This window comes from Heloderma suspectum, chromosome 9, assembly GCF_057233095.1.
Source record: "Heloderma suspectum isolate Gila_16-S chromosome 9, 16-S_ref, whole genome shotgun sequence".
Taxonomy (NCBI): Eukaryota; Metazoa; Chordata; class Lepidosauria; order Squamata; family Helodermatidae; genus Heloderma; species Heloderma suspectum.
The window spans coordinates 9973004-9985259 of record NC_139466.1 but is presented as its reverse complement, the minus strand read 5'-3'; the positions used below and the strand labels follow the sequence as shown (position 1 = coordinate 9985259).

Sequence of the window (12256 nt, the reverse complement as noted above, 5' to 3'; positions counted from 1 at the left end):
AGATAAGGGGGAAAAGATGGGGGGGGGGGAAGCACGTGTAAAGGGAGTCCATCATGATCCTGAGCGCCGAAGAATCGATGCTTTCGAACTGTGGTGCTGGAGAAGACTCTTATGAGTCCCCTGGAATGCAAGGAGGTCAAATCAGTCAATCCTAAAGGAAATCAACCCTGACTGCTCATTGGAAGGACAGATACTGAAGCTGAAGCTCCAATATTTTGGCCACCTAATGCGAAGAGAAAACTCCCTGGAAAAGACCCTGATGCTGGGAAAGACTGAAGGCAAAAGGAGAAGGGGACGGCAGAGGATGAGATGGCTAGATAGCATCACGGATGCAATGAATATGAACTTGAGCACGCTCCGGGAGAGAGCGCAGGACAGGAAGGCCTGGCGTGCTATGGTCCATGGGGTCACGAAGAGTCGGACACGACTGAATGACTGAACAACAACAACAACAAAGAGATGCTCTAATGCACTGGAGTTTGTTTGTTTATTTTTAAAAGAGAGAAAATATCCAAAGTTGCTATCAAAAACAGATGCATGTGTTATGTAAGGACAAAAAACAATCAAAGGGAAGATAACCTGTCTCTTATGAATTGAGTGCTAAAATGCCCTTGATTAAGCATGGAGAGCTTGAAGCACATTGGGTATGCGTTTCTATTGCACTGCACATGGAGATGCTTTCATCCTGTTTCTGTTTGCTTGTTTATTTGCTTGTTTGCTTTTTTCCCTGCAGTTTTCCTAGGAGCCAGTGTGGAGTGCCGAGCTTGCCAGTGAGAGGAAAGAGCCTACACTTCTTCCTGCGCACTGATCTCTCCCCTCCCCTCTTTCTCCTGGGCAGCTCTTAATTGAGACATGCTGGGCACAGGCCTAGCTGGAAGTCACAGCCTGTGACTGGGAAGTCCTTCCTCCACCATGTTGCTGCGCTTTACAATTAGCGACTACTAAAACAAGAGGGTGGGAAATAGGTAAGGTGACCACTCATGAACCTCCCAAAAAAGAGGACATCAATTTTCATAACATTTGCACATGCTAATTTATATTTAAAGATGCAAATTTAGGAAAAATTGCTATAATTTGAATAGAAATACAGTACATCTCACCAGAATGTGGAAGACTGTGACCAGATGACATAATTGCCTCCTGTCCTGACTCTGTTGTCCAGATGCTGTTGATGGACAACTCCAAGGCACAAATCTTCGTTCTGATCTGTAAACCGGACCTGGGCTGGACAGCCCTTCAAATAGAGGACATCTTGAAAATAGAGGACAGTCTGCTGACAGCCCTTCAAATTAAGGACTGTCCTTTGTAAAAAAAAAAAAAAAGAAAAAAAAGAAAAGAAAAAAAGGGACACATGGTTATCTTCCAACCAGGTTCCATACCCAGCAGAGCACATAGGAAGGCAAACTTACTCCTCATTCTCTTCTGCAGGGTAGGTGTCATGGCTATTTTTTAAAAGGTGCTACTGGTTACTGGGCATCTGGATTTTTGCACCCTTCCTGCAATAGCCTTTCAATTCCCTTGGCAGAATGATGTACATCTGCAACTCTTTCCTTTGGAAATCAGTGGGACTGGCTCATGCCCCACTTATTAAAAACCTCACCATGATATCAAATGATATTCTGCCCCATTTAGATATTTATTCATTTCTTGTTATTTTGTTTAGGATTGTGGGGATGGGGGGAGGGGAATTCTGCCTCTCATTTAGATTTGGCCAAATGTAACAGAAAATACAAGACCTTATATAGGTTTTCTGAAAAGGTTGTAGGTTCGAATCCAGCCTCTGACAATCTTTTGCATGGTTGCTTAATGTTAAACAAGCACCTTTCCTTATTCAGGGTGATCCCAGTGGGAGACATGTTTACCATAAACAACATATTACACCTGAAAGTAAGAGAATCCATTTCATTTTTATCCCCCATCATTAGAAATGTAAGCTCTTGTCATTAAATGTATAAAAATATCTAACTTTAATGCAGAAAAAAATACAGGTAAAGTAATGTTCTCTTAATTAAGCAAATAACCTGGGGGGGAAAAAAAAAGGCTGAACATTGCGATGGTGTTAGGACCTGGAAGATAATGATGGGACATCTCTTGAGCAAGCTGCTTGGCTTCGATGTTAAATTACTTTTTTATTAATGAACTATCACTCCCAACTGAGGCAGCCAAGTACCCCAATCCATTGCTAAATTCTTAGTCGATTTCAAAGTTTCATGTAAAACAAGGCCAGAGAGAGACAGAGAAAGAGAGAGAGAGAGACAGAGAGAGATGAGACTGGCACAGGTAAAGGGCGAATTTACAATTCAGTCTATAAAAAATCTTAAAACTAGCCTCACTTAGAGATGGGCCGATTTTGCTGTCAGAGAAGCAACAGCCCCTTTCGGTTGAATGCAGCCGACATGTAGGTCTATTTTACATGTTGTTTTGTTTTTAATTTCAAAAATACAATACATTAAAATAGATTCAAATTTATCAAAGCTAAGCGCAACAATTAAGTAATAACGTACTTAAAGTGCAAAGGCACTTTAACACACACACACACACACACACACACACACACACAAAGGTGACACCCAGTGGCTGTACTTGGTAATTGAAAGAGCTGTACTGACATTATTATTTACAAAAAAAGAAAGGAGTGGGCTGGAGGGGGGGCGGGGAAGAAATGTTCTAATCTAAAGATGGGGAGAGAGAATATTTGGAGACCATCTATTTAATACATTATTTTTACCTTTCAGATGTGTGTGTGTGTGTGTGTGGCAGCAGGGGAGGGGGGAAACCTTTTTTCCTAACATCCTTCCACTGCCCTATGCCCCCTAGAAATAAATGTAGACAAAATCTCTTGTAGAAACATTCATTCAGCCCGTGTTCCTAAAGGGCTGGGAGGGGGGTGGGAATGCAAGGAATAACTTAAAAGGGAACATAGCAAAAAGCACCCATCGTAGCCCTGGCGTTGTATAAGGATTATTCGAGAATTTAAAATGTGGAAACTCTCGAGGATATGACAAATCACATTGGTGTGTCAAGTTTGGAATTGGGTTAGTTATTTTTTAAAGATTTGTCTCCTCCCACAGTTAATGAATTCCTCCCCGCCCCAGACCTCCCCACTCCCCCCCCCATTTCACAGCTGACTAATGGCAGTTTGTTTTTCCAGAACTTCGAGGTAGTCTGGTTCAGTCTGTAGTTTTCCTTGCAGTAAAGGAAGCTCAGGTTTGGATTGTTCTGTAAAATATTTCCGCGGAGTCCCATACAAAACCGTTTTATTTATCCTGTCCTGGTTTTGTCGCCTCGACTCGTAGGAAGGGGTGAACTGCCTTTTGGGAAGGGTGCAAAAGTTATAATGGACAAGGCTTCCACTGGGCAGTTCCTTGACCCTCTCCACAATGTTTTGATACAGCAGTTCTGGCTCTCTTGGAAAGGCCTGCTTCTCCAGCATTTCTGCTGCAGTAATTGTAAATGCTAGACTAGCCGATTCATCCTTCTTCGGCTCAAGATTACTATAGCTATACTCATGGAGATTCCTATAGTAAGCCACAGGGTCACCTTCTTTCTGCATGTAGATGGGATTCTGGCACATCTGGCCAACAGGAGGTGGGATGTAATTATACACATGCCCTTCAGCTTTATCAGGTGTATCGCTGTTGTAGCACCCATACTGCAACTGGAACGAACTTACGTCGAGGTTGTTGGCACTGCTGGGCACGCTTGGCATGCCCTTGCGGCGTTTGAGAACAAAGACAAACAGACCAGCCCCAAAACAGACAGACAAAATAAACACAACCAGAAGGCCCAAAATTAAGACAGAGAGAGGGACTTCAGTGCGTATTTCTGGATAGGAGCTGGGAAAGATACTGAAGGTTTGTGGGACATCCGTGTTCAACTTTGGTGACAAGAAAGAAGAATCTAACTGGTTGGGATTCTCTGGGCAGATGGCCTCTTTGCTCAGGGTCTTGAGATGTTCTCCAGCATGCTTGGCTGGAGAATCACAGATCACTTCATTTATAACAACAGGGGCCCCTGACTGCTGGTTGTTTTGCTCCGTCACTCGTTCTATCCAGTTCCTCAGCCCCATGATGTCACAAGTACAATCCCAAGGGTTTTCTTGGAGATCAATCTGAATTAGAGCCGAAAGTTGCTCAAGGACCCCTCGCACAGGCAAGTATGAGAAATGGTTGTTCCTCAGGTTGAGTCTCGTCAGGGTGGTGCCCCCAAACACATTGTCAGGCAGGGACCTCAGTAGGTTGTTGTTCAGAAATAACAGGTGAAGGTTACCCAGTGCATCAAAGGTATGTGGCAGGATATCCTTAATCACATTATACTCTAAATAGAGGTACTGCAAGCTGTGCAGCCCTTCGAACATGGAAGGGTACAGGATCTCAAGGTAATTGCCATTGAGATAGAGTCGGCGTAAACTGGTGAGGTTAGAGAAGGCACCTTCTTGGATCACTGCAATCCTGTTGTTTCCCAAATGCAACAAATCCAAGGAGCTGTATTCCAAGAGATCTGTTTTGTAGACTGTTTGCAAGTAATTGCTTGTCAGATAGAGTTTCTTTGGACTGGTGGGCTTAGGGTGTAGATCAGAGATGTTGCCAATTTTTTTCTCTTGACAGTTGACATTCAACCCATTGTCAGAACTTTGAGAAGTGCAGACACAGCCAGTTGGGCAAGTGAGTGGCACGGGAGACTTGGTCTGGTACACCATGATTGGCCCAAAAATCTGCCTGTCTTTAGACACTGTGACTCGTGGGGTTGGGCGGTTCCTTGTTTTGGGTGGGCGGCTGGCTTTCGGAGCCCGAGTAGCACCAATGGCAGAGTTAGCTGTTGGAGGAAACCTCTGGATGTGCGTGTCAGAGTGGGAAGGGTGCTTCTCTCTCTGGTTAGTGTCACCTGCACTTTTCCGAGGGCAGAGATCCTGCCTCGTGAGTTGGGTGACATCTTTGCCGTGCAGCCTGAAAGGGGTCTCGCACACAATCTCCCCAACAAAGACGGTGATGGTGTCCAGCCAAGCTTTGAGAGGCAGGAGGTCACAGGTACAATTCCATGGATTCTCCTCCAGTTGGATCTCCATGATGCCTCCAATGTGCTCCAGGACACCAGCAAAAGGCATCATCTTCAGCCGGTTCCCTCTGAGGTCCAGGTGAGTGAGCAGAACAAAACGGAACACATTGCTAGGCAGCGACAGCAGCAGGTTGTCGTTGAGGATCAACACTTTCAGTTTGTTGAGCTTGCTGAAAGCCCCAGCTTCAATAGCACTGATGTAGTTATAGTCAGCCTGCAGGTATTCCAGGCTCTCCAAACCTAGGAAAGTGTCCTCCCGTAAGATTTCTAACTTGTTGTTATTGAGGTGTAGTCTCTTTAGGGTCCGAAGGCCTACAAAGGCCCCAGTTCGAATCTCTTGCATGTCGTTGTTGCCCAGGTGCAGGGTCACAGCATTGGAGTAGTTGACAAACTCATTGGGGTAGAGGCGGGTGAAGGCATTACTGTTGAGGAAGAGCTGATAGATTTTGGATGGTGGAGGCAACAGGAGGCTGACGGTGGTAAATCCCTTGTTTTCGCAATTTATATTCAGCACGTTCTCCTTCTCCTCGCAAGGGCAGCGGCTCTTGCTGCAAATGTCTTTGGCAGGTTTGCGGCTCTCTGTCAGTGAGATCCCAGCCACTGTGAACACACTGAGCAGCCAAACACCCTTCAGCATCTTTGTGTGCCGTCAAGCCCACTTTGGCACCTACAGTCAAACCTTGAGGGAGGCAAGAAGGGAGAAAGCAGAACCCCTGTTAAGAAAAGAAATCCATAATTGCCCGGCTGGGGAGGTGGCCCCCAGCAGGGGAGCAGTGCTATAGTTCTGTGCCAAGTTCCTCACAGCTCCCCCTTATTATGGATTCCAGAGCCTCCTCACCCAGCCAAAGACCTTGGCTGAATCTACACATAGCACTTATACATTAACATACCACTATCGTAACTATTGGTACACGACACCAGTGGGCACCAACAGTTATGATAACGGTACGATGACAGTATAACTGCTATGTATAGATTAATCCCTTCTCACCTTTCACGTCTCCTCTTCCATTCCCTATTTCCCCCTTGCACCTTGGCGTCTTATACAGCTCTCCCTCTTCTCCAAGCTCTCTTAACCAACTTATTCACTGCGAGCTCCACCCTCCTCACCGCCAGCCCTGAATTCCTGGGAATGGGGAGGGGGGGAGATGTGGGAAGCATCAGCTCGCTAAGAGCCCATGCCCTACTTAACTCTAGAATCCCTGAGTTCTTCCTCCCTCTGCCTCTTGCATTATGACTAAAGCGATTCTCTTGACATGCCCACCTCTGGAGTTCCTCTCCCCCATCTCCTCTCCCCTGCCCCATTCATGCACTCCCTTGCCGTGGGAACCCTATAACCAACCTATCCAGGCCCCTTTTGTGTGAGGCAGGAGTGCCATCTTCCCTCCCCCCACCGCCACCAGCTTTGCCCCAATCAACGGTCTTTTCCCCACCTCCCACATTTCCACAGTAATCAAAAGGCTCTCACTGCTATGACCGGCTCAGCTCTACAATTTCCACCCCAGTCGCTCACCACTGATCCCATCAAGTAATCAAGAGCTGTAACCAACGCCTCCATTGGATACTGTCATTGGGCAGAAAAGCTGGAAAAACTGGATCAGAGAAAAGACTCCTTTCTCTTCCTCTGTCCTTTTTTTTCCTGCTTCTCCTTCCTGTAAAATTCATTCATTTCTTATTTCATCCAGGAGGATAGGTGGAGAGATAACATGTGTATAATGGAATGAATGCCCACTACCTCATATATATATATATATATATATAAGAAACCTGCAGAATCAGGTCTCTTGTCCTGGGACTCTCTTCCACCCTACCTTGTTCACCCGAATATGATTCAAGTTCAACCTTCCAATGCCGGATATTGGATGGGAGCGTACAAAAGAACTAAAGCCCCCCCCCCCCCAACACACACACACACCAGACCTGCACATCAAGTTTTTGATATCTTGGCACTGTAAATCCCTTGATTTACAGGACTTCCAGGATCTTTCACGCAATACTTTCTAAACCCATCCAGTCATTATTTCTGCATCTCTCCGTGGTGATAGTTGAGAGGTGGGGGCGGGGAGGGGGGAGGGAAGGAGAAAGAGCCAAAGCAACTAGAATTTCACTTCTCTTCCCCTTCTCTCAAAAGAGACATCTACGAATTCTGACCCCCTCATACAAAAAAATAAATAAAAATAAAATAGACATTTGGGTACTCTGCTCCCCTAACCTTTTGTTCTCAACTCTCTGTACTTTCTACACAATTCAACCACCCTTGTACCACTTGGGGATGGGGAGGAAATCTGGCGGGATCAACACCCCCCCCCATAAACCATTCAAACCCACCCCCCGTGCGTGTCCCCCGCCCCAAAGCCTTCGCTCTCCTGAACTCTCCTGAGCCCCACACTTCCTCCATATTAACCCTGCCTTACCCTGGCAGAGAAAGCCAGCGTGTGCGTGCGTGTGTATGTGTGTGTGTGGGGGGGGAGAGATCAAAGCCCGCCTTGAGACCCTCCTCAGCTGAAATGCATGCCCCCCCCTTTCAAATCCCTTGTCCTTCTCCCCCAGTTGGCAAGGTCAGAAACGGTATCCAATTCTAGCTGCTTGGGATGACGGGCACGGGGGCCGTGGAGGTGGGCGGCGGGGGGGGGCGGGGGGGAGGTTGAAGGAGGCAAGCACGCTGTCAGGAGAGGAAGGGACTGCGGTACTCACTCATCAGGAGGAGCGGGGAGTGCCCTCCTTCGCCTCTGCGCTCAGCCTGCCCCACGAGGTCACCATCATCAGCCGCCGCCGCCGCCGCCGCCGCCGCCGCTGCTGCTTCTGGCCAGGAGAGGGGCCGCCTCGCGAAGGGAGCGGAGGACCACTAACGCTCAGCGCTGCCTGGCCGGCCCGCGCCTCTCCGCGGAGATGCTCGGCGGGACCTTTTGCGAAGCTCACAGGCGGCGGCGGCGGCTTGGCTCGGCTCGGCTGGGTGTGAGTGTGTGTGTGCGCGCGCGCGTGCGTGTGTAAAGTGGGTGGGGGGGAGGCGTGGGCCAAAGACGCGCGCCTCACCGCTCCCGCTCCTGCTCCGACGGCCGCCGGAGCGCTTTGAGCGGGCAGCCTCTTGGCAGGCGCTTCGTGGACCGAGCTGCGGGTGACGTCACGCGGGGGGATGGTGTTGCTGGGGCAGCTGGGGGAACACGGGGAGGAGACTCTTTTTAAAAAAAGGCACCCCCCCTCTCTCTCCCTCCCTCCCCCCCCCCGTTCCTTTCTCGAGTGGCTTTTGGGGCTGCCACAGCGGCGCGCGTCCGAGCTCCCAAGGGCATCGTCACTCATGGTCAAAAACACCGCCCCCCCCCAAAAAAAAGTAGTGAAAAGTAATAGGAACAGTTTAGGCATCCTGAGCGCGAGGGGGGTGAAGTCCAAATCACACACACACACACACGCACCCGTCAGTAGCCACGGATGTAGACAAAACACGCTCGAGGGATGGGTTAAGAGCAGGCTTTTGCTGGAGATATCATACACGGACATCTCTGGGTGAGTTGGCCACCCGCATGGCTTGCGGGGGGAAGGAGGGAGAAGATGGGAAAGTAGAGGGAGGAGACAAGGAGAAGGCAGCGCGACCTCCCTCCCTCCCAGAGATGCCCCCCCCCACCTCGCTCAGGTCCGTATTATCCCTCCAAGTTCAGGTTAAGTGACTCATCGTGGCCCTGGTCCCTCCAACACGGAAAAAGCCAAGTACAGCTTCTGCTGGGCTGACAGGACTCTTTTAAGAGCGTCAGGAAGCACCCTGAGGGTGGATCGGCCCAACGGAGCCTCTAGTCCAGCGATCTGCTGCCCACAGTAGCTGGGAGATGCGCCTGGGAAGCCCACATGCCCACTCCATGCGTCAGTGGAGGCTGGCACCGCCAATTTCAGTGGGGCGGTGCATTTCCGGTCAGAACCAGCCAGAATTCTAAAGGAGCTCTCCAAGTTGCTGATCCTATTTGGGGGGGGGGGGTGATGTGGTTCAGCACCTTGGACAGCTCTTTTAAAGTTGTGGCTGGTTCTGGCTGAAACCCAGAATGGGCTCACAGCCCCACCGAAATCGAAGCCACCAGCCCCTGTTGAGCTGGGTTGCACCTCTCAGCATCTGGTATTTGGAGGCATACAGCGGATCCTGATGGCAATGAATAGCCATCATGACTAGGAGCCTTACCTTCCATGGATTTATCTAATACCCTTTCAACACCCCTCCCCCCGCTTCCCACTGGAGTCCCCTCGAAGTCCACAAGCCCACAAGCCCAGCTCCGAGGCAAAATAACTCCACTGCAGCAACTGGTATGCACTGGTATATTGCCACTGAACATGGAGGTTCCATTTAGACATCTCTTCCATGGAATTGTATACTCCCCCTTTAATGCCCTCTGAGTCCTTGACATATCTTGGATGTAAAAAACAAACAAAACAACATTCTGCATTGCATGGAGAAGTCCTTTCTTTGGTCTGCCCTGAAAATCTGCTGCCCTTCCATATGATTGATATACTCTGATTTCAATTTCATTTTCATTTAATTCCATTCCATTTATTAGATTTGTATACCACCCAATACTAAGCCAAAACTCTCTAGGTGGTTTTACACAGATTAAAAACCTTAAAAATACAAGACTGTACATAATATAAGCACAGCTTGCATACAAACATATAAACAGACAGTGTGTGCACATGCATGCACACACACACGTTATCTGAACGATTTTAACAAGAAGCAATAAGAAATGCCACATCTTGATTAAAAACCTTTTCATATGCTACCTAATGCCTGAGAGTACAGGAAGGTCTTAACCCGCTGCCAAAAAGGAAATAATGTTGGTGCCAGGCGGGTCTCACTGGGGAGTTCATAATTGGGGGGGGGGCTGCCACTGAGAAGGTCCTCTCCCTTGATGCCACCTTCTGTGCCTCCCTCAGAGGAGACACCAGTCATGGTCCCAGGTATCATGCTGCCACTGGAGTAATCTTCAGAGGACAGCATCTGACAAGCCTCAAAAATGATACAGCTGAGCTGTGAGTGGGTCTCTGGTAGCTCTAGATATATCAGCTCTCCCTTGAAACTTGAGAGCTGCTGGAAATAATGTCTGAACTTCAGCTATAGTCTCTATATCCTGTTTTCTCTCTGTCCTTGCCATGTGTTTGGACCTCCATGTTAGTGACCTGTGGACATCTTCCCAACTCTGCTTTCGGACTATGTTTTTATTATTTTTACTTGATTGATCTCCTGGCTTTTGACCCTGGCTGCATCTCAGATCTCACTCTGGGGGAAACAACAACAACAACAACAACACCTATGTGTCCGGTAAAACTGGGCTTGACCATTTGCTTGCTAGATTGATTACTCAATTGTAGTCCATCTGTGCTTAGCAAAGAGCCAGGTCTCAGTTTAGAGCAAGACAGCACTTGGAGGAGGGTTCTTAGATGATTATTTATTTGTTTGTTTGTTTGTTGCATTTATATCCCACCTTGCTTCCATCATAGAACTCAAGGTGGCTACATGTGGTTCCCAGGTGGTCTCCCTCCAAGCATGGACCACCTAGACCTGCTTAGCTTTAGCAAGGTGGTTGCCTCATGTCACGTACCTTCAGACCATGCCCTAGGACCATAGTGCATGGGTAGGTTCATGCTGGGAGAGGCGCTCTATCACATATTTGTGTCTCTTAGATGTTGAGCGTTGTGCCATCGCCCCCTTCTCCTTTCCCTTTCCCCACTTCTCCTTGTCAGTCCATAGTTCTCTAGCCCAGCCTTCCCAACCTGGAACTCTCCAGATGTCCTGGACTACAGTTCCCATTATCCTCAGCTGGGGTGATGGGAGTTTCTCTAGCTAGATTCTCTAACTAGAATTGTTGGGATACAGTAAAGAAACATGCTTAGGACAAGCACTGTAATTTCAACTTGAGTTTATTTGTTTGTTTGTTTATTTATTAATTTATTTAATTTCTATACCGCCCAATAGCCGAAGCTCTCTGGATGAGTCCATCTAGGTGTGTTGCCTGCCATTATGCGGCACACCTTTTGTCTGCTTCTGGAACACCTATGTCACGGTCAGGTGGCTTAGCTCCGTTCCGGCAAAGTCCGTTGTCGCCTGCTTCAAGTCCCCCTGTTTCCTGGTCAGGGGAAGTGCGGCTTGATCTTGTGATGTCAGCTTCTTCTGGCCCTGACTTAGCAGGGCTGTCTCTGTTTCAGCTCCTCTGGCCCAGGGAAGGTGGAGGTTTTGGCTACCTTGTTGTCATCTGGTAGAATGGCACGCTTGCATCGGGGGTGTGATGGATCCTACTTTGACAGCGGTTGGAGTGACTAGTAGCACTTAGAATCATAGAATCAGAGGATAGTAGGGTTGGAAGGGGCCTACAAGGCCATCGAGTCCAACCCCCTGCTCAGTGCAGGAATCCAAGTCAGAGCATCCCCGACAGATGGGTGTCCAGCCTTATCTTGAATGCCTCCAGTGTGGGAGAGCCCACCACCTCCCTAGGTAGTTGGTTCCATTGTCGTATTGCTCAAACAGTCAGAAAGTTTTTCCTGATGTCCAGCTGGAATCTGGCTTCCTGCAACTTAAGCCCATTATTCCATGTCCTGCATTCTGGGATGACCAAGAAGACATGTTTAGCCTTGAGAAGAGAAGACTGAGGGGAGATATGATAGCGCTCTTCAAGTATTTGAAAGGTTGTCACAGAAAGGATGCCCTAGCCGCTGCCATTTGCCTTAGTTTTGCCGTAATAGTATCATGTAAATACGTAATAGTATTTGCCGTAATAATATCATGGCTTCCGCAGGGACACAAATGGCATCCTTGCATTAGCTGTGCTAGGCTACGCAAGTATTTATGTAGCCTATCACGGCTATATGGAAGAAGCGAATGGTGGCTGCAGACGCAGCCACCATTCGCAATGCAGCGCGGATGGCAGCAGGTAGGTGCTCCATTCCGGGCCCATTTTGCGGGTCAGGGGCGGGGGGGCTTCGTTCTGCCACAAGTGTCAGGGGGCCGAATGTGCTGGCATTCGGCCTCACCAAGATCCATGGCGGAATTCTCTGCCATGCCTATAGATACCAACAGTTTTTGACTTTGGAGCAATGAGCTCAGCTACTTGAGCAGAAAGGCCATGTGATTCAAAGCATTCATAAGGGGTTGCAACAGCATAGACAGAAATACATCTGCACTTACTCAGAGATTAAACTTATCTAGCAACAGAATAAACAAAAGGAGCAA

General features: G+C 48.3%; 1 protein-coding gene across 1 annotated transcript; it reads right to left on the bottom strand.

The window, feature by feature from the left end:
• Nucleotides 1-1951: 1951 nt before the first annotated feature.
• SLITRK2 (SLIT and NTRK like family member 2) lies at nt 1952-5763 on the bottom strand. Its single transcript, XM_084813315.1, has one exon. The coding sequence runs from the start codon at nt 5690-5692 to the stop codon at nt 3119-3121; it is 2574 nt and encodes an 857-aa protein (XP_084669441.1). The 5' UTR covers nt 5693-5763; the 3' UTR covers nt 1952-3118.
• Between the last annotated feature and the right edge of the window lie 6493 nt (nt 5764-12256).